Source organism: Curcuma longa, chromosome 21 (genome assembly GCF_044706935.1).
Source record: "Curcuma longa cultivar G26 ecotype Majalengka, Jawa Barat chromosome 21, ITB_CL_G26_1.1, whole genome shotgun sequence".
Classification (NCBI taxonomy): domain Eukaryota; kingdom Viridiplantae; phylum Streptophyta; class Magnoliopsida; order Zingiberales; family Zingiberaceae; genus Curcuma; species Curcuma longa.
Window position 1 is genome coordinate 10,346,386 of NC_133881.1, and position 22,863 is coordinate 10,369,248.

At 35.6% G+C, this 22,863-nt stretch overlaps 1 protein-coding gene and 1 pseudogene across 1 annotated transcript; both read left to right on the top strand.

The window, feature by feature from the left end:
* The first annotated feature begins 644 nt into the window (after positions 1–644).
* LOC141814314 (polyadenylate-binding protein 2-like) lies at positions 645–9,262 on the top strand. The gene is made up of 9 exons (XM_074702250.1): positions 645–1,217; positions 3,615–3,733; positions 3,819–4,475; positions 4,569–4,646; positions 4,712–4,801; positions 5,574–5,708; positions 7,207–7,383; positions 8,101–8,301; positions 8,830–9,262. Exons 1-9 carry the CDS (start codon positions 980–982, stop codon positions 9,067–9,069), a joined length of 1,935 nt encoding a protein of 644 aa, XP_074558351.1. The 5' UTR covers positions 645–979; the 3' UTR covers positions 9,070–9,262.
* Positions 9,263–15,951: 6,689 nt separating this feature from the next.
* LOC141815333 (uncharacterized) lies at positions 15,952–22,745 on the top strand (annotated as a pseudogene).
* Positions 22,746–22,863: the final 118 nt, after the last annotated feature.

The following is a 22,863-nucleotide window of genomic DNA, read 5'->3' on the forward strand; positions in this document are numbered from 1 at the left end:
AGACTCAATCCCTGGGGGTGGCCGTAATAGCTCCACATGATTTCGTCAAGACTCAATCCCTGGGGGTGGCCGTGGTCCGGTCCCACGGAAGTTTCCCACCGACCACAAGGGTAAATCGGGAAGCGCATACTCAATCCAGATGCCCAGCATCCTTTGATTGCGTTCTCCATTTGAAAGAAAATTCTTACAAATACGTCGTAACTAGATCGAACCGCAGATCCATGGGTCACAATCCGGATGTCTTACCATTGCACCATTGCCATGGGGACTTCTGTGCTTATTTCACCACTTCTATAAGAGCTTCATCATCCCATCAAATCATATCAATTATATGATTTTTTTAATCTATTATTATTTATATTTAAATAAATTTTATTTTATTTTTATTAATCTAGGATTAATAAGGAATAAGCAACTAAACGGGTTACTTAAAGTTGGATATGACTATGGCTTGTGGAAACTTCCAGCAAACGTGGCAGCCGACTATTGGGTCGCTGGATCCGTTTAGTTGATTTTTAGTGACTAATCAATGACAATATCGGACGGCGGAAAACCCCAGCCCAGCTCGATCCGACGGTCCATAATTTTCGGAGAGCGCGTTCGGGTTCGCCAGCTTTGACCCGCGATAAGAATCCGGGAGCGGTCGAGGCGGCCGACCGCGGTGCAGTTGCCAGTTGGGCGGCCCCTCCCAGACCTTCTCCTATCTCTCCCTCTTCATCTCCTCTCTACCTCTTTCCTTTCCTCTCGATCAAGAAAAAAATCCCCAAAAAAATCGGAAAACCTCTAAAAATAACCAGCTATATTTCTCGATCTCACGATCGTTATCCCCTTTTCATCAGTCGAAAAATCTCACAGAATAGTGGAAGGTTTGTTATCGTTTCGTTCTGGTTGCGCGATCGCTAGGGTTTGCTCTATCAGCGAGAGGGAAAGGATTAAAAAAGAACAAAAAAGAGAGAAAAAAATATATATATCGAGAGAGATGGCGCAGGAACCGATCGAGCAGCAGGCGGCGAACGGGGTGGTCGGCGCCGCAGGAGGGAACCAGTCCCCGTTGGCGTCGCTCTACGTGGGGGACTTGCATCCGAATGTGACGGAGCCGCAACTGTTCGAATTTTTCAGCCAGATCGGACCGGTGGTGTCGGTGCGCCTCTGCCAGGACGCGGAGACGAACCGGTCTCTGGGCTATGCCTATATTAACTACAGCAACCCCGCGGATGGTGAGTCACTTTCTTGTTTTCTGTGTGTTTTTCTTAATGCCGGATTACATATTGTTTATGTTGGTTTTGGAAATTTTAGATTAACAGTTTGCTAGTGTTGTATGACATCACTTCTGGTTTCATCTTCGATGATTCAATCGCTATCAAGGTTATTAATGTTTTTTTGTGATGGAATGCTAAATTAATGTAAGCTTCCAGCTCAAGTATGGGTATAGGAAGAATGCACTTATCCGGACAATGCTAATGATGGCAGCCTTTGAGGTTTTCACTGGGCTATATTTGGACGTCAAATAGTATACAGGGTGCAATGGACTATCTTAATCTGAATTATGAAATGAAGTGAGATAAAATTCATTGTGTAAAATATCCAATTACTTTGTAGCAAGGTCCTTAACTTTAAGAAAGAGCCCTAGGGTACCATCAGCCTTGGTTGCTTTTGTGCTCTCCATTTATTAGATCTTAGGCCTTCAATTTTATAGTCATGATGATAATACGTGGCTACAAAGAAAGACCATATCTAGCCATTTTATACTGTTTGATCAGACAGAAACTTTAATCATAAAAGAACATGCTAATATATGCAGTTAGAAAAACCTCAAATATATAACTGGGAGTTCTAGTCTTGGATGATATGGTATTAAGTTTCATTTTATCAAGAATGATAATTGCTGTCAGGTAATGGAGGCTTATGATTACTATGCTGATACCATTTTGGCTGTTGAACCATTTATCTGCAGTTCCTTTGTACCATTTTATTCTGTTTGATCAGGCAGAAACTTTAATCGTAAAAGAACATGATAATATGTGCAGTTAGTAAAACCTCAAATACCTAACTGGGAGTTCTAGCCTTGGATGATATGGTATTGAGTTTCATTGTATCAAGCATGACAATTGCAGTCGGGTGATGGAGGATAAAGATTACTATGCTGATACCATTTTGGCTGTTGAATCGTTTACCTGCAGTGCCTTATACCTTAAGTCGCTGGGTTTGGGTTCAATGTTGTGTATCCGCACATTCAATTGCTTTATGTCTCAATTTTGTTAATTCTTACCAAATATTTACAAGGAAAATAAAGAATCATCAATTGTGTGGAAGGGATTTCTCCTTGTAGGAAACACTGATAGGAATCATCATCATTTGTCCTGAGTGATTATGAGTTTTTTTTGCCCATATTGTAGTTGTGTCTATATTATGTGTAACTGATGGGAAATTAAGAATATCCACATTCCAGTTTAATTTATCACATGAGAATTTGATTACCTAACCTAAATTTTTGGTTTTATAATATCTCTCAAGACAAGTCTGATCAATTGATTTAGTGTACTTCTCATATTCTGTGCTTCTATTGTTTGACATAAGCCTCTTTCGATGGAAAAGAGTTAGATTTGTCTTGGTTTTCTTGTTCTTGATCTTGTCACTCTTATGCATTGCTTTAGCCATCTAATAGCTGGCCTTGGCAGTCCATTAAATGGGTTAGAAAGAACTACTAGAATATTTAATCTTACTTGCAGTTCTTACATATGTTATTAGTCTAGTTATTTTTCTTCTTTTTTCCTTCTGCTTGCTTCCTCTGTGCCGCATCCTTCATTATACCTGCACATGCCCTTTATCAGCTTTGATCCCACATAGCATGATTGATAAAGTTGCCTTAGACGACCATGACTCTAAAAAGCAATGTGGAGAGTCAGATGTTAATTGGATACAGCTACCGTCCTATGCAACTATTACTAGTTGTGATGGCCACACATTGCTGCCAATGTGATAGTACCTCATAGTGGTATTGCTTTATGAGGGTAGCAGTGGTTCTTCTTAACGGTTGCTTTATATGCCAGTTCAGTTGGGTGATTTGTAAACTCTTGATGGGGAAAAAAATCTGCCCCTGCTGTCACCATTTTATTATTGCTGTCCTCTAATTACTTGCTATAATGATCACTATTATGTATCATATGTAATTATATTTTGCTTGATTTTCCAGATTATTAACAGTCTTTAGCAGTGTAAAACTTATTTTCCTTTATGGAAAATGAAAATAAATTCTCTTTTGGAATTTTCTTTTTCTGTTGTAATCTCTTGCTGTTTGGTTTTCCCAAAATTAACATGAGAACCTCACTGGAGTTTGTGTTTGGTAGACCTTGGATCAAGAATAATCTCTGGAACACTAGGACCAATTTTCCTTCAATCTGTAAAACAATGGGCTATCTCCACATAGTGCCATTTTGTTTAAGAAGTATTTTTAGTGTTTTATTATGCTCCAATATCCTTGTTGAATAACTTTCTGCATATTCATCAATAATTATCTTCATGTTAGATCATGGATCTGACTTTTATGTTGTCATTTGTTTCCAGACAGCATTTTTTTTCTTGTTCTCAACCTCTGACTCTCCTTTGATTGGCAGCTGCAATGGCTTTGGATATACTGAACTTCACTCCTATTAATAATAAGCCCATTCGTATTATGTATTCAAATCGTGACCCTAGCATTCGTAAAAGTGGGGCTGCAAATATCTTTATCAAGGTATTGAACAATTTTTGTTGCACTCATTTTTTTGGGTTTGACAACCTTCTTAAGCTTCTTTAATTTGTTTACCTCTTTTATTCAGAATCTAGATAAAACAATAGACAATAAAGGACTACATGAGATCTTCTGTTCTTTTGGTAATATTTTATCCTGCAAGATAGCTACAGATGCATTGGGCCAGTCAAAAGGCTATGGTTTTGTACAATTTGATCAAGAAGAGGCTGCACAAGATGCCATCAACAGGCTAAATGGCATGCTTGTGAATGGTAAACCAGTTTATGTTGGACCTTTCATTCGCAAGCAAGAAAGGGAAAACTCTGCAGAGAAGACAAAATTTTGTAATGTCTTTGTCAAAAACCTTTCAGAATCCACTACAAAGGAGGACCTAGAAAATATTTTTGGAAAATATGGGAAAATCACTAGTGCAGTTGTTATGACCGAGGAGGATGGAAAATCAAAGTGCTTTGGATTTGTCAATTTTGAGAATCCAGATGATGCTGCCCAAGCAGTTCAAGAACTCAATGGGCAGAAATTCGATGACAAGGAGTGGTATGTTGGAAAGGCTCTGAAAAAATCTGAAAGGGAATTAGAATTGAGGGAAAAGTTTGTCCAAAGTGCCAGGGAGACATTTGATAAGTACCAAGGGCTTAACCTATATTTGAAGAACTTAGATGACAGTATTGGAGATGATAAGCTGAGAGAATTATTTTCTGGGTTTGGGACAATAACTTCTTGTAAGGTACTTTTCCTACACTTGCATTATTTGCTTGACCTGTTTATTATATTACAGTACCTTTCTATTGGATATGGTCGATATGCAACTGAGTCACAGGTTATGCGGGAACCAAATGGTGTGAGTAAAGGCTCTGGATTTGTTGCTTTCTCAACTCCTAATGAAGCAGCTCGAGCTGTAAGTTCTCACTGGTTTTGTATTTTGGAAATAGTAAACTGAATCTTTTTTCTGTATTTTGTTAGTTGGCAGAGATGAACGGAAAAATGGTTGGTGGTAAGCCACTTTATGTAGCACTTGCACAACGTAAAGAAGAAAGAAAAGCTAGGTTGCAGGTATTCAATTTGAATCTTTTCTTTTATCAATCCATCAAAGTTGCACATGAAGCACTTCATGCTTAGCTCAGTTGTTAGGAACCTGAATTAAAAACCTTTAAATCAAAGGACAATATGATGCAATTTGACGTGTTATCATGATTGAATGATACTACTTTCTAGATATTCAGTTTGATGACTCTTTTGAAATGTAATTGATTTTGTACATGTGTGGGGAGTTCTTGATTGCTAAGGCAGAAACTGCTTCTAATGAATCATGTTTTTGTTTTATTTTCCTTTCAGTTGAAATAATCGTTTTGTAACTTTAATTAACTGTTAACTTTTTCCTTTTTTACTTTGATTTAGGATGACTCTGACATTGCTAAAATATTCTTAACAATGAACAGTGAGTTCCTTACCAACATAGTTTAAGAAGCTTCATTAATCAACTAGATACAGGAGATATCCTTCAATGTATATATATATCTTTCTCTATTTCTTTTATATACTATGGCCACTAATATTGGGAAATGATCATTGCCAAGAATTAAGCTTTATGGTTTCAAACTATAATTTGATTTTCACCCTTTTACCTTGTAAGTGTACACTTCTGGGTAGGAAGCCCAGGATACGCCAAAAAGCTTGATTATGCCGTGAATTGACCCTTTTTTTTAGTTTCTCATTGTTCTAAGGTTTTCTCTCTTTCATTAGATTGTATAAAATATTTGGCATTTATGGGTCTGCATTGGTTGCTGTCACATTTGATTTCAACTATCTGGGCTATATTTTCCAGGCACAGTTTTCACAAGTACGTCCAGCAGCAATAATGCCTAATGTTGGTCCGCGTGTTCCCATCTACTCTAGTGCCCCTGGTATGGGGCAACAAATATTTTATGGACAACCTCCCCCTGCCCTTGTTCAACCACAGGTAACTGCTTTGTTATTATATGCTTGATTACATCCTGTGTTGGGACAAATGGTTGTCGTTGATGATGATATTTACGTCCTATTTGTAGTGCTTGAGAGTCTTGGGAGTGGGGACTGTTGTTTTTGGTAATCAATAGTTCTACATGATACTTTTTAGTTGATTGACTATCTCAAGAGTGTTTATTATGCACAACTTGGGCTTGTATACATGGTAAAATTATGCTATGGGTTGTTGAGTTTAATAGTAAACTTGACGTCTATGTTTTTAGGATTGGTTAACTTTTAGCGAAGTTTATATTTCAGATGCCAATTCTTACCATTAATTTATGTTTATTTATTGACTGCTGATAAACTACTGGTTGAGGTTCATGTATAAGAAGCTATCATAGTATATAATATCAAACTTATCAGCTTTTTTTTACATTACAAGATGTGGCATTTCAGGCATTCTGTTACTGCAAGATTGGCTTATTCTATACATATAGACTCCTCCATGGAAAAGTTACTATCATCAATTATTGATTATTCTTCTTTATCTTTCAATCTTAGGTTTGTGCATTCTTGTAAAGCTGTTAGCCCTCTTATGATGACAGAGCTCGTTGGATCTACACTATGCTCTCTCTTATAGCCAAATTCATCTATTATATTTAGATTGATGTTAAAATTAGTTTATTTCCTCTATTCCTTGAGCCAAATGCCTTTTTGGAACTTTGGTGACGAATTTTGATTCATTTAATTTATTATTTTTAAATTTCTTTTATACCAATTTCCTTTATTGCATTTAAGTAAATTTTGAATCTTTTCGAATTTCATATTCATATTAAACATTTGATTTACCAAGATAAATCAGGCTCTGGACCATCTTTTAGTTAACTTTGATTATTGATTTTTGTGGTAGGAATTTTATACGAAACATAAGATGATATTAAATTCAAAACGGTGCAAGATTTTGAATATGGGAAAAGGGTGCAATTAATCAATTTACAAACAGTTATATGAGCTGAATGCTGAACTAGGGAATGAATAGTAACTAGTTCTAGTCGTGCAACTGTGTAATAGTTATGGTCAAGGCAACAAGTAGTATCTCTAGTATGCAATTGCTTGAGCTTATTATTATTATTATTTAATTTTTTTATTTGGATTTTGTTCCTTTCTAAGACCAAGTTGTTTTCATGCTTTCTAAGTTGCATTCTTGTTTCCCCTCTCTGTTTGCAGAGTTCGTGCTTTAAAATTAGAACTGCATGTAGAATGAGTGTATGTTGGTATTTCTTAGTGCAGGGTTGGTGACCTTCGTTCTTCTCTTGTTTCAAATACTTTTGATGCTATGGTATATGAATACTGTCAGTCACATGCATACTGTACATAATTGATTTGACATTCTTAATCAGTGCTTTGCTTTTAGGGTTGTTTAATATCTATCCATGGTTCATCTACTTAGTAGCTAGCAACATGGTTTGCCAAACTTAACTCCTTTCTACTTACCACCATTTCATCAACAGCCAGGTTTTGGCTTTCAGCAACAGCTTATCCCTGGAATGAGGCCTGGTGGGGCTCCCATCCCAAATTTTGTTGTTCCCTTGGTCCACCAAGGTCAGCAGGGGCATCGACCGAGTGGTAGACGTTCTGGAGGAGCTATGCAACAAATGCAGCAGCCAATGGCTTTAATTCAGCAACAGGTCTGTAGTTAATTTTTCAACTTTGTTGCCTTCTGCAGCTGAGACCTACTATGGGAATTAAAACTAGCTAGCACAAAATTTTCAGAAAAGAGACTACAGTGGTTAAATTCCTTATATATATGTAAACTTTTAGAGGCTTTGTATATAATTCATTATTATATGAAACCAACCTTGTGAGGAAGTCAGTTGCTTGTATGGTTGGTTCTGTAGCGATTTATTGAACTCTTATGCTAACCAAGTAGATGCTCGAAACAAGCAATTATCGCCTGAGTAATAAATTAACCAATTGTTTTCTAATCATTGTTGGTGGAACATGATGATGATTGCATCACTCACTCCTGTGTTCTATTAGCCAAGTCTCATTGGATGGAAAGAAACTGATCGTAGCATGCTGACATGATGAGAGAAAATTATTTAATACATATTTGTGTTTCATTTGCAGTAGCAGACCTGATACTTATACTCTTACAAGTGTATGCTTAATCTATTTCTTCTTGAATTGTACTTGCTCAATATTGAACTTCTGCTGTATTATCTGGCGTTCAACTAATTGCAATAGTTTACCAATATAATATATCCTTTTCCTGCCCTTGGCACTTGCAGTGAGAATAATCAAACTCTCTGTTTTCTTCTCCATGGATAAATGGAACTTTCATAGAGTATGATCGACATGGTGCAAAATGACGTGATATTAATTAAAATGTTTGTGTATAGCAGATGCTTCCAAGGGGTCGTATCCAGCGCTATGCTCCTGGCCGCAATATTCCTGACGGTCCAATGCCTGGTGTTGTTGGAGGTATGATCTCTCCATACGACATGGGAGGTTTGGGTATGCGAGATGTTCCCATACCACAACCTATTCCAATTGGGGCATTGGCTTCAGCACTTGCTAATGCAACTCCAGAGCAGCAAAGAATGGTATTGATCTCTTTATTCATGTGCACCTCCTTTAGTTTTTTTTTTTTTGTGATACTATTTCTTTTACATATGCTGTTGAGCTGCCATGCCTGTTGTTAGTAGTATATATTATGGAATCCCTTGACATTTTACGGCCAATCCATTCAGTCTGAGTTTACTTTGTGCAATTAACATCTGAACCAAGCTCTGATGAAAGCATGCCACAGATAGCATTGGGTTTGTTATCAATTTAACAGACCGACACTAATGCACAAGTATATTAGTAAATCTACATTTTTGGAGGTTTACCATCAAAACATCTCGGTCAATATTTAGTCCTCGGAGTTGAAGTGTATCTTTATATTCCACATGGTCACATCGGACAAAGTAACTCAGGCTTCCCTTACTGGAATGCAGTTTGACCGTCGTGTGCAATTAGATCATTTCTTCCCAACTTTGTTTTTTATCGTTTAAATATCTTTTATTTTTTCCATGAATATGTTTTTGTTTTTCCATGTGGCCTTACAGTCTATGATCCGTTACTTGTAGATGCTCGGTGAGAATCTCTACCCCCTCGTGGAGCAATACGAGCACGATCATGCTGCCAAAGTTACAGGAATGCTGTTGGAGATGGACCAAACCGAAGTACTCCATCTGCTGGAATCGCCAAATGCGCTGAAAGAAAAAGTGGGTGAGGCAATGGAAGTCCTGAGAAATGTCCAGCAGCAGGTGACTGCTCAGACCGATCAGTTATCAGCACTGTCGTTGAGCGATGGCCTTGTTCCTTAGCTTGATGCAAAACCAACGTTTCATTCAATATTTTCTAGCTCCATTTGGTTGCCATTGTCGTGGAAGACTGAAACTTGTGAGACTATTCTGATCTATTTGGTTTTAATTTCTTACGATCGATTCGAGACATTAATTAATGTATCGTGGGATTGGTTTGCGAACTACTGTTGAAGTTGTCTTCTGCTTGTGTTAATTGTTGGTCGATGATGGACTGTGCTGTCTGTCGAACCCTTCCAATAAGATTAAATTACAAAAAAAGGAGAGATTAATTGCTCAAATTATAATATCTTGATAAATCTATAAATGCATAATGTGTGCATAAAATCAATTATTGAATTTAATATATTTTTTTCTCAATAATTTAGTTGGATATTTGAGTCCCTGTTATCAGGTTTGTCGTTGGGTTTATGACAAATGTGCATGTGATTAGACAGAGTTGAGAACGACTCACAAACTGCTAGGTATGACCTAACCAACTCTGAATTATATTGTAACAGACTTATTGCATTTTAGTTTCAAAAAATATAAAAATGGAATATAAAGAAAGAAAAATCTAAGTTCATACCATTCATCCCACTAAATACAAATTAAGAAAGATATATAAATGCCACATCATTGGACTGAAGAGAGCTCCTAGTCGAAATCATCAGGCAACGAATCTAAAAAACTCATCATCGTCCCCTCCATGTCTAAATCCGTATCCAGATCATCCAAGTCCGAGGGATCGAACTTCAAAGAGTCAAAAACGGGCTGATAGCCGGAGTAGGAACCGGAGCTGGAGCCGAAGCCGGATCAGCAGGAACCGTATCTAAGAATCTCATCACCGGAGCTGGAGCAGGAACCGGAGCAGGAGCTGGAGCAGGAACCGGATATGGAGCTGGAGCCTGTGCCTGAGCTGGAACTGGTACAGGAGCCGGAGCATGATATATAAGTGAAAGAAAAGAATGAGGAATGGAGATGCCCATTCTTTGCATGCTCTCCGCGTAATTCTGCATCACTGTCATTTTGACCCGGGGATCAAAATAACCAGCGACGATCTCCGGTAGAGGAATATCATCCTGTGACTGTGAGCACGGATTGGGTTTCAGCTTAGCCATGCTCGGGGCATCCAAAACAGGAACAGGATCATGGAGAATATGAACTCGCGATCGCTTAGGTTTCTTCTTCATGCAGTTCCAAAAATTTTTTATTTCATTATCTGTGCGACCAGGCAACTGCAAAAAATTTATAACAGTAGTTAGTTTGCATTCAGATTGTAATATAACGTGGAAATGACTATATATTTAATTATATCAGAGATAATAAGAAACGAATGGACTGATCGATCACTTACGTGTGTCGCGATTTTAGCCCACTTGTTTCCCATGTTGGCTTGAAGTTGAACGATCAGTTGTTCTTCTTCAGGTGTAATCGGACCTTTCTTCAGATTGGGTTTCAGATGATCGAGCCATCGCAATCGACAGCTTTTGCCGGATCGATCGAGTCCGGTGGCTTTGGCGATGGCATTCCAATTTCGCTCACCGTGTTCCTTGACGTAATGGAACAGAACTGCATCTTCTGCCTCTGTCCAACGAAGCTTTTTCTCCATCGGAAATAACTCTCGATCGAACAGCAAGAATCTTATAAATCTAATACGAAAAAATTAAACACAACCAGACAAATAAATTAAAATGATCGAACAACTCATTATGCGAGAAAGAAAGAACGATGAGGCAGTTCAGGACGATGCATACCTAGCGAAAAAGGAAAGATCGCCGCAGGACTGACAGATGCCGAGGAAGCGAGGATGCGTAGTGAAGAAAAGGCGTCGGTAGGTGAAGTTTTTATAGCCGTACGTCAAAAATCCTGAGATTGCGGCGCCAAAGTTCAAGATTTTATTTTATTTTAAAAAAAAATGGCTATTGATTGATAATGAGGACAGTAACACTGAAGTGATGAATTAAAATATTTTTAAAAAAACACTTTTTTTAATATCTAATTACAAATAAAAATGACACAAAATTAATAAAAAAATAATGATAAAATAAAACAAAATTTTAATTATTTTGTCAAATATTTTTTATTGACAATTTTAAAATTTTGAAATTTATATTATTTATTTTAATGATCTTTTTAATTTATTTATATACATTTTTACAAAAATTAGAATTTTAAAAATAGTAAATCTTGATCATAAAAATGGAATATAATGAAAGAAAGAAAATTCTAAGTTCATACATCATTCATCCCACCAAATACAAAGAAAGAAAGATATATAAATGCAACATCATTGGACTGAAGGGAGTTCCTACTCGAAATCATCAGGCAACGAATCTAAAAATCTCATCATCGTCCCCTCCATGTCTGGATCCGTATCCAGATCATCCAAGTCCGATGGATCGAACTTCAAAGAGTCAAACGGGCTGATAGCCGGAGATAGAACTGGAGTTGGAACAGGAGCCGGAGTAGGAACCGAAGCTGGAGCCGGAGCAGGAACTGGAGCAGGAACCGGAGCTGGAGCTGGAGTCTGTGCCTGACCAGAAGCCGGATCAACAGGATCCGTATCTAAGAATCTCATCATCTCATCGAAGTCCATCTCCATATTACTATTCCGCTCCGAAGGGAAGAATCGTAGCTGACCCAAGGTCTCATGGAAGCATCTGGAACTGATACAGGAGCCGGAGTCAGAGCAGGAGCAGGAACCAGATATGGATCTGGAGCTGGAGCCTGTGCCTGAGCAGAAGCCGGATCAGCAGGAACCGTATCTACGAATGTCATCTTCTCATCGAAGCCCATCTCCTGCAGATTATTATTGAGCTCCGAAGGGGAAGAATCGGAGCTGATCCAAGGTATCATGGAAGTATCTGCAGGAACTGGTACAGGAGCCGGCGGAGCGGGTGCCGGAGCAGGATATATGAGTGAAAGAGGAATGGGGATGCCCATTCTTTGCATGCTCTCGGCGTAATTCTGCATCACTGTCATTTTGACCCGGAGATCAAAATAGCCAGCGACAATCTCCGGTAGAGCTGGAATATCATCCGGTGACTGTGAGCACGGATAGGGTTGCAGCTTAGCCATGCTCGGAGGATCCAAAACAGGAACTGCAGGCTCAAGGGGAATATGATCAACTCGCTTATAAGATTTCTTATTCTTCCTGCAGTTCCAAAAATTTTTTATTTCATTATCCGTGCGACCAGGCAACTGCAAAACATTTATAACAGTAGTTAGTTTGCATTCAGATTATAATTAATGTGGAAATGAATATATATTTTATATTTATATCAGAGATAATAAGAAACGATCGAATTTGTACGAACGATGGACTTATCGATCACTTACGTGTTTTGCGATCTTAGCCCACTTGTTTCCCATGTTGGCTTGAAGTTGAACGATCAGTTGTTCTTCTTCAGGTGTAATTGGACCTTTCTTCAGATTAGGTTTCAGATGATCGAGCCATCGCGATCGACAGCTTTTGCCGCCTCGATCGAGTCCGGTGGCTTTGGCGATGGCATCCCAATTTCGCTCACCGTGTTCCTTGACGTAATGGAACAGAACTGCATCTTCTGCCTCTGTCCAATGACGCTTTGTCTCCATCGGAAATAACTCTCGATCGAACAAGAAGAATCTTATAAATCTAATTAATATGAAAAAACACAACCAAACAAATAAATTAAAATGATCGAACAAATCATTAATTATGCGAGAAAGAATGTCAGGGCGATGCATACCTAGCGAAAAAGGAAAGATCGCCGCAGGACTGACAGATGCCGAGGAAGCGAGGATGCACAGTGAAGGAAAGGCGGTCGGTGGGTGAGAAGTTTTTATAGCCGTACGTCAAAAATCCTGAGATTGCGGCGCTAAAGTGTAAGATTTTATTTTTATTTTTATTTTTATTTTTAAAAATGGTTATTGATTGATAGTGACTGCTGGGACATTAACAGTGAAGTGATGAATTAAAATATATTGCAGCATGAATTAAAATATATTTTTTAAAAAAATACTTTTTTATTTTTTAATATATAATTACAAATAAAAAATGAAACAAAATTAATAAAAAATAAAGATAAAATAAAATAAAATTTTAATTATTTTGTCAAATATTTTTTATTGCCAAATTTAAAATTTATATTATTTATTTTAATGATCTTTTTAATTTATTTATATATATTTTTAAAAAAATTAGAATTTTTAAATAGTAAATCTTGATCAAAATTCATATTTAAAAATCATTGATAAAATAATTACAATTTTATTTCACTTTTTCTTATTTTCTTAGGAAAAATAAAAATAAACAGTAATTTTTAAAATTTTAATTTTTATTAAACTTTTTGTGTTTTATATATTTTTATTAAGAGAGTACATTGATTTTGATGAATTTGTTTTTAAATAAAAAAAGATGTAATATTCATCAGATGGTGAAATTTGATAGAAGATATGTAAGTAAATGAGAAAGATAACACTCAAAAGAAGTCGATGGACTCAATTAATGTTATCAATTTTAGACAGATCAGATTTGAGAACAACTCACATAATTAAGGCGGCGTAAAGTGGAGGATGAGCGTTATCATGTTTTTTTTTGTTTGTTTGTTTGGCAACACTAAAAATTAATCATTTGAATTTATTATATTGTTCCACGAACTCCATAAAAAGACCAAAAAAAAACTCTGGATCGAAAAATAAGCGATTTTATATTGCAACCCAATATTTTTAATTTGTCTCCTTTCTTAAATTGTTCATTTGCTAATGATTTTTTTAATTAGCTACGAGAAACTTAAAGATTAAAAACGTATATATAATCATACACATTTCATTTCAAGCACCATAATTTCGTTCTTTAAACATTGGCCACTATAATAGGCGGCAACGGCGAGTAAACGATCAAACAAATTCCTAAAATTACCGATCGATCGATCGAACAAATTGAGTCAGCAACGGCGAGTAAACGTGCAGAACTGGAAGATCGAGGATAGAGATGACTTAGAAAGAAGAAGAAGGAACTAAGGGAATAGAGACGACGCATACCTAGCTAACTAGCGAAGTACGTAACTGAGACTGAGAGCCAGAGAAGAAGAAGAAAGAAAGAAACCCAATATATTCTTAATTTGTCCTCGATCTCTTTTATACTCTCACACCTGATGGATTGATTGAAGAACAAGCAACCTGCTGCTGATGCTTCCCTCTATTAATTCTTTAAATTTCAAAACAATCGCGTAGATTGAATGGATGAAAAAAAAAAAACAAAACAAAATGCTCACAATGATTTTAATTTGAATGAAAATCATTAATAAAATAATTAACATTTTTATTTTATTTTTTAAAATTTCTCTTTTCCCCTTTTATTAATTTTATTCCACTTTTTCTTGTTTTCTTATAATTAAATATTAAAAATAAAAAACAGTTTTTTATTTTTAATTTTTATTAACTTTATTTTGTATCTTTTTTAATTAAAATTCTAAAATTAAAAATATAGATAAATTTAGACGATCACAAAAAACTCCTTAATAAAATGTCGTTGATTTCACATAGAATAGAATTGAAGTTAATTTAATGCAGAATTATATCAAATTGTCAGACCAATTGATCGATCAATTCTAGAATATCATATCAAAATAACAATTCAAAAATACAATTCTTGCAAAAAACTCTAAAACAATCAAGTAGCTCGATCGATCTGTGACATATATACATAAATCTTTTCAAATTCAAGGTTTTTCTAGTAGTCGTGTATATTTTGTTTTCTCAAGGATTGTATATCATATGTCTATTTTTTTTACTCTCTTCTTCTACTTCATGTCTTACTTTTTAGAATTTAAATCCTTAGACAGGTCTCATGGAATTCAATCTAAGTATTGTAAGTTTCTATAGTGCTTCTTAGTCTTACAATGCTTTAAAGTTTTAAATTCAAGGTTTTTCTAGTCGTGTAGATTTTGTTTTCAAAAATTTAATCAGAGTGTCAATTAGCACGAATCCATAACTTTATATAAGAGGATAAAAACTAACCCTGGACCAAACATTCATTGTTCAATTCCCAACTATGGCGCACTATAGGGCATTTTCTTCTAATGAAATGAAAAATCTAGGATGTTGGCCGCTAGACGAAGGGTTGCTAGAGCTTTTGGATTTGTTCTGGAATTGATAATCATCATCGCTTGATAATCTCATATGATTCTTGAGTTGACTATAATTTTAGGTTTAATATGATATTATTAATTTTATATTTGATTTGATTTTTATTCTACTAATGCAAGCTCTATTGTGTTAACAATGTTGTTAGTTTGTTGGTGTTTCATAAAGCCATGCATTCCTCTAATGTGTTAGTTATGTATGGGGTGTCTAGTTAGTTCATTAAATTTTATTTTGTTGAGAAAAGATTAATAATAATAATTATTTATAGAGTTTGAATTTGGATGAATATTCTAGATCGATCTCTATTTAAAGTATATATGATCTGGATTAATTATTTATAGATAAATTATCAAAAAAAATTATCATTGATTCATTGTCTGTTTCATACAGAGTTTTGTGATTATTTTTCCTTTTTTCTATTTGCAGTTAAATAATTAGATTCTTAAAATTTTATAAAATAAAAAAATTATAAAGCATAACGATTTTGATATATGGATTTATGATAGGAGTAAAACGATTTGGATGAGGTTCAATTAATCGATTTGCACCGAATTTGAATAAAAATAAAATAAAAATTTTAAATAAAATTGTCTTAATCTCTTATTATTTTTCAATTGAGCCAAAAAATATTATTTATTTTACTTGCTGTGTGGTGAACAAACTGTGTGTTTCGTATTTATATCGTAGTCTATTTAATATAGAAAAGAAAATTTATTTATTTATTTATTTATTTTTCTCTCTTTACCTCCTCTCCGTCGATAAACCGAACAAAACAAATTGAATCCATTTGTCGTCGAGGATTATCCAAAAAAGGAAAAAGCAAAGCAGAAGTCGCTCAACGCCGCCAGGTTATCCCCAATCTCGATTATCTTCCCTGTCTTCTGGATCTAACGATTTCCGCTGGTTAGTTTTCCCCTTTCGATCGCCCGGTGATGATCGGAGCCCGTCGATTTCAATTAATTTAGCCCCCAATTGTTCGTATGCAGAAATCATGACTCTCAAATCAGTGCTTCGTGTGCTGCAAGATGTCTTCCCTCAGGTGAGAAGACGTTTGCAGTCAACCTAACGATTATATCCTGTTTTTAGGCTACGAAAAATTTTCGCTTTGCCGTGGATATTGTATTGAGGTCTTCGTAGTCTGGCTTAACGAACTCATCTGGTGTATTTGCTTTGTGACGATTTGCTAGTTGAAGTGTATTTCTTGGCAATTTTGTTTTCAGTCGATATTTTGTTGCACCACAGATTGATCTTCGGATACTTAGGGCCGTTGCAGTAGAATTTTTTCAAGATGTTGATGGTGCAGTGGAGTTCGTTCTGACTGATGTCTTACCGATCATAGATGAACCAACGGAACCACCTTATGATCCTTGTATTGCTTTTGATGCTGGGCAGCCACCAAATCGTAGGTGTTACTCTTTTCATTTCACGAGCGAGAAGAACTTAAAGAGGCACATCTACATTGTGCTATCATTGTGGCTCTTCCTCGTTCTATTTTGTTGCTCTTTTGCTGACTTCTAAAGCTTTTTTTTTTCATTATAAAGAAGTTGGTGGGCGCTCACATGTTGAAGGTGCCGATGAGTTGAATTGTCATTGTGACACTGTTGAAGAAACCAAAAATCTTCTACTTTGTAAACCAAAATCTGAGTTGGAAATGGATCTTGTTACTAAGCACTCATCACCACTTTCCGAACCAAATACTGTAGTACTGGAAATGGATCTTGTTACTAAGCACAGCAATAATACTCAACCAGATATGCACTCCTTGGATGTAATACTCTTTGGTAATTCTTCTGATGTTAACACCCTCCCAATGGATGAAGTGTTGGAAGCAAAAATGGTCGAGCATAAAAGTAATGCTCATGCAGATTTACACTCACTCGACTTATTCTCTATAAATTATTCTCATATTCTATACAAGGATGAAATGCTGGACAGAGAACTGAATCAAATAGTTAAGTCATCAGAAGCAGACTTTTTGCAGAACTTTGGGACCAAGCATTTTCTGGATGCTAGTGTTGATGAACATTTCAACACAAATATGGATGGCACTATAAGAGCTCCAGAATGCACACCAGTAGTTTCATCTGGAGCCTTTCAACACATCCAAGATGCAACTGAACATGAACCAGAACCGAAGAAAGATTTAAACAGTTGCTTTATGCATTATGAAGAACAGTCATTTGGATCAGACAATTGTGAGGTGAAAATCAAAGATAAATCCAGCTGTGAAGATACTAATTCACTGCCTGCTGCTTTTGCCAATGTTAAGAAATTCCCATCAACTCATGAAATTTCCCAAGATCTTTTCTGTAGAATCTCAGGAGTTAAAAACAGTCCATTGTCCCCCAAAGGATTTTGATGTACAAGAATCTGAGCACCTAAGTGTGAATGTTGTTGGTGTGTTGCCTTGTGACAATAAGAATTTATCTGCTATTGATGAGCTCCAAGCAAAGGTAGCTACAGTAGGAGAAGATACTTTCAACATAGACTTCCTTAATGGTGTTGTTCTTGCAGCTCAAAACAAAAAGGTAGGTAACGTGCAAAGTATGGTGCTACACTTTGGATTTATTCACTTATCATTCTTCTAATTTCATTCTCATTTATCCAAATACAATTTTCTTTTGTTCTTTAAAAAATCTTTCTAGTGATGTAACATGAATAAAGATATCCTCGCATGTATCTTTAATCATTTCATCTGAGCATATTGGTGGATATTTATGCTTAATAAAGTGCTATGAAAATCTCTATTTACATTCCAAACTGTGGTTATTAATATAAGAACACAATCAGCAACAACAACAAGAAGCCATGAATCCAAACTATTTGGGCTACCACCATAGTTTTATATGGCCAAGATTCATGTTTACAAGGTCTTGGCATTGTTTTTACATAGCTACATGAATCTTACTCTATTATGGAACTCCACGTGGTTAAAATTCATGCTCAGATTTTGTCTGTGTTTGTATTGTCCCCAAATCTAATGCAATGCTTAGTATTTTTTTTTTATCTAGGCTTGGGATTGACATTGTTGGTCTTATCTAAGGAAAAAATAAAGTTCAAGAATCCAAGTCCAATTTGCCCATGCTTAGACCATTCAGGTACCATTATTATATTATCTCAACACTAGATCAGTATTGTTAGTCCAGTTTTGGATGCCCTAAGTTGCATATTGTTGTTGCAGAAATAATGAATTGTTAATATAATCTAAATTTAGTAAATATTCAAAACCAGATAATACCCATCTTGCTTTGTTACTCTACTAACTTGTATGGACCCATTTGATGATATACTATTTTGATCCCGACCATTTGTTTTATCCCTGTGAACCTGTTCTCAAAGGTTCATAGTTTTGTTTTTAAACCATAGATCATTTTTATCACCGATTGTAATATTTTTTTTATAACACAGACAAAAGAACAACTTGTTTAGTCTGTTTGAATATTGAATCCAAGTTTTTCTTTTGTAAGATGTTCTCCTTTTGGGGTTAATTTCAGTTTACTCTAAGCATACTTGTCATACCTGGACTAGCTATTCAACTGTTGATTTAACAGCATGTTTAATTAAACATTTTTTGTGGAACATGATAATCTAAGTCATGGTTAATGTATTGAGGTCTTGGGGGAAAAAATATAATGCTATATTTGAAATCTTGTAGGGTACTTGAGTCAGTAATGCTAGGGCAAGTGAAACAAAAGGAAATTTACTACGTTCACATTAATCTTTGTAAAGGAAGGCGCGCATACAATTGGGATTGATTCTCCTTCCTGAAGGCGATTGGTCAAAAAAGAAAGAAAGATTGCTTAATCAAATACCCAAGTTATCAGCATCTCTGTATTATAAATGTTGGATGGAGATGTTCATGCATCATTTAAGGACAATAACTTTTATTTGGAGATTAAAAGGAAAAGAAACAATTTGATTTCTCATAAAGCATACATTTCATAATTTCATAAAAACAGTTGCCTTTTGCTGATCAACCATCATTGCAGAAAACATTGGTATCTGCTCTGAATTTGTCAAATGAGATGTTGAGAGAAGTAAAGCTTCATAAAGAGAGAGCTTTGCTAGCTGAAAGAGAAGCCTCCACTGCCCATCAAGATGTATTGAAAAAGGTGGAGGAGCTAAGTCACATGATAACATGTGCAAGGGCCACAAATGACAAGGTTGTCTTTCATGCGCACTGTGCTTACTCTAGTTTGACAATAAGGTAGGCTCTCACACTTACCCATTTTTAGCAGAAAGCTGAGGATATCCGAGCTGAAAAATTTACTCTAGCATATCAAAGTTCAGAGCTTCTATCTCAGCTTAATCTCATTTCAGGTGAAACAGAAAAGTACCTTTCTATTGTACACAAGGTGAGAAATAATTGTTAGTCAACTTTATGTTATACCATATTTTGTCGTATACATCGATTTCTAGTCTCCAACCATTATTGCTTCCTATGGATAAGCATAAAAAATTTGCTTGCCAATATATTTTACTGTTACCCATGTTGTCTTTATCAAACTATTGGAATTCTCTACAAATTTTAGAGGAGCGTCAACATTGATTTAACACCCTGTTTTTGTATGCCAATGCCACCTTTCTCTTTCATTTATTATTTCCAATGATTAATTATTCTAAAGATAGTGAAAAACATGATAACAATAAGTAGAATCAGATAAACTGACATTGAGTCCCTAGGAAAGCAAAAAAACCTAAATCTCATGATAATCAAATTATGGAATCTAATTATGATTCATTTGTAGTTCATTTTCTGATTGTATTTTAATTTATGCTGCTGTACAGAAAAAAGTGAATTCCATTTATTTGGCAAATTCCTAACTGTATTAATTTCTTTGCTAGCACAGTGGTCTCTCTGGCATTAGAATTGTTGTAACTTCCAATTTAGTGGCAGTTTATTAGTTAGCTGCAAAATTTATCCATCCCTTGATGTCTAGTAAACTGTGGACAATTTTTAAGTATGTTAAATGATCCAAGCTGAACCTGTTCATGAAATAGATATCAGGTACATTAACAACAGCTCGTACATTATCGGATCTAGCGCAACTACATGTGATCTTGTTGAAATAAAACTGATGCAAACAGGAAATTACAAAGAGCACACATTAGAAATGCCTAGCTCCCACTGAGGCATGCAGTGATTTGAGTTGTGTAGACAAAATTTTCATTTTGACTATTGACCAGCATGCGAGAAGCTCTGAAATCCTTATTATGTGAGAAACTTAGTGGCTGCTGTCATCATGAGAAGCTTCGACCCTCCGAATCACTCAATTTTTCTTTGGCATTGCTCAATCCTTTGTTGTCGTCTTCTACACGAAGCTTTGAATTGTTCATTGCGAAAATCTCTGAATCATTCATCCTTTCTCACGAGAAGCTACAGATCATTAATCCTTTGTTACGAGAAGCTACGTGCCAGCTCCTCCCATTTGCCAAAATTCTAATTAAGCTTCCTCTAGCACTAGCATGCAAGGGAGACACCAAGACGTGTTGTAACTCACATTTCTCCAGTGTCAGTGATGCCTCCTCTAGGTAAGCCTCTTCTTCCTCCTCCCCATTGGAGAGGCCAACACCATTTGTTGGCATGACTGAAATGGCACAAAACAGTTTCATTCCAACCAGCAACTGAATCCACAGCTCAGGAGATTTTAAACCTTAGCGAGATATCTTTGCACTGGATTACAATGGGTTTTGGTGTTGAAAAATAGGTGTACAAGATTTTTTTTTAATTTGTTCAAACTTAGTGATTGCTAATATGTGAATGATAATTGCTTTTATTATGTCTGACTATTGTTCCTTGTATCAGGCACAGAAGCATTAGTTGTTTCATTTTTTTTCCCTTTGGTTAATATATAGTGCTGGCTATTTGTAATATGCTAACATGTAACCTAAGTTCTTTCCTTGTTTTTTGCTACCTTTAGAACCTTCTGTTTGGCAGTTTGCACACTGACTGGACATCAAATGATCCTTTGTCCTTTTGGATTCAGTTTAAAAGATCCACATATATATATATATATATATATACAAGAGAAAATGTAAAATGCTCCTTTGAATTAGTATGTTTTCTTTCTAATATCAACTTCGAACTGTAACAGATTCATCAAACTCTAGATGCCCAATTAGTGGCTGCCAAGGAAAAACAAGCAGAGGTCGAGAAGGAGAAGCTTGCAAAGGAAATCTTGGTTCACAAGATTCTAAATGAGCAAGAGGGCATCATGGATAGCTTAGCAAAAGAAGCAAGCCAGATCCAGAAGGAAGCAGAGAAGAATTCCAAGGTAATTAGGAACTTTGGATTAATGATTAATTGCATGTTTAATATATTCACTAAATGCAGAGAACACCGGCATGATACCTGGTTACAATGCTTGGCCAATTTAATCTAGATGGTCAGATTTGCAGTATCCCATCCAAGATTCATCAAGACGTGGCATTTGTCTGAAGTATACAAGAAACACCTTGGAATTATGAATCTCACAAGGAATCATGAATATTATTTCTAATTTATATTATTAGTATTGCTAATATTATCTCTAACCTGATATTCCTTAATTTGAATAGTTGTTGTTTGGTTGCTAATCTGATTATACTTATTGATTATTAAAGTCATTAAAGTTATATGATATCATATAGCAAATTTGAATCTGAATTGAATTTGTTAATAGTTTTAAAATAACTAGAGCAGATTCATAGTTTGTGCTGCAGGTTCATTCATTTTTCCCTTTTTTTTTTGTTAAAATGTAACATACTTCAATGTAGAGGGTTTTTAATTATTGCATTCCTTATTATTCTGTTATATACCAATGTCTTTATGAATGGTTAAGTAGATATCCTGGAGATAAAAATGTGCTTATCAAATATTCTAATAAAATTTGAGAATGTTCATGTAGAGAATCTGAGATTTATTTGTGACTGATTCATTTAGAAGTATCGTAATTTCGTATGTTGCAGTTGAGGGATTTCTTGATGGACCGCGGTCGCACTCTGGATAACCTATAGTAAGTCTGTCTAGTTGTAGAAATAAATTATTCTTTGATAGCATATATAGTTCTATTAGTCAGCAATTGTGATCTCTGTGTACCTTTTGGTTTTACCAATTACTCTACAGTCGTACGCTATGTTGTTTTTTCTAGCATCTTACAATAAAAAATGCACAATCTAATACTATTACACTGTTCACAGTGGAGAAATATTTGATGCTTTCAAGGATGTTTTGTTACTGCAAGATAGTGTCGATGGATGCATGCCTAACAAGACCTCAAAATGCTCCACTTCTGAGAAGAATATCTTGTCTGGAGGCATGCATCATTCTGTGCTAAATGAGAAAACTATCACGATTGACGAGGAGGCTTACTGCATCGATAAAAAGGAGCATTCTGATGATGATTGGGAGATGGTGGAAGATAAGGCTGAGCTAACGAGCTAATGCCTAGTTTGATCGTATTACAGATTGTATAATACATGTTACATTAGCCTATGGTGGTGAACAAACTCTTCATGTTGCTCAACATTTAGCTTGGTGAAAACTACAATTTCCGTCTGCCGTAAATATAAATGGGATCAACGTTCTCAGTGTGAATTATTATTGTAAAAAAAAAACAGGAAAAGAAAAAATGTGTCTTACAAACCAATTGTGAATAAATATATATATGCTTATTTTTTTGCATCTTATTTGATTGCCTGCCATTTCTG

Excerpts from the sequence above, each read along its gene's own strand:
- LOC141814314 (XM_074702250.1), top strand. The coding sequence starts at position 980 with ATGGCGCAGGAACCGATCGAGCAGCAGGCGGCGAACGGGGTGGTCGGC. Across the intron at positions 1,218-3,614 it reads CTACAGCAACCCCGCGGATG|CTGCAATGGCTTTGGATATA; the intron begins GTGAGTCACTTT and ends TTTGATTGGCAG. Across the intron at positions 4,476-4,568 it reads GGACAATAACTTCTTGTAAG|GTTATGCGGGAACCAAATGG; the intron begins GTACTTTTCCTA and ends ACTGAGTCACAG.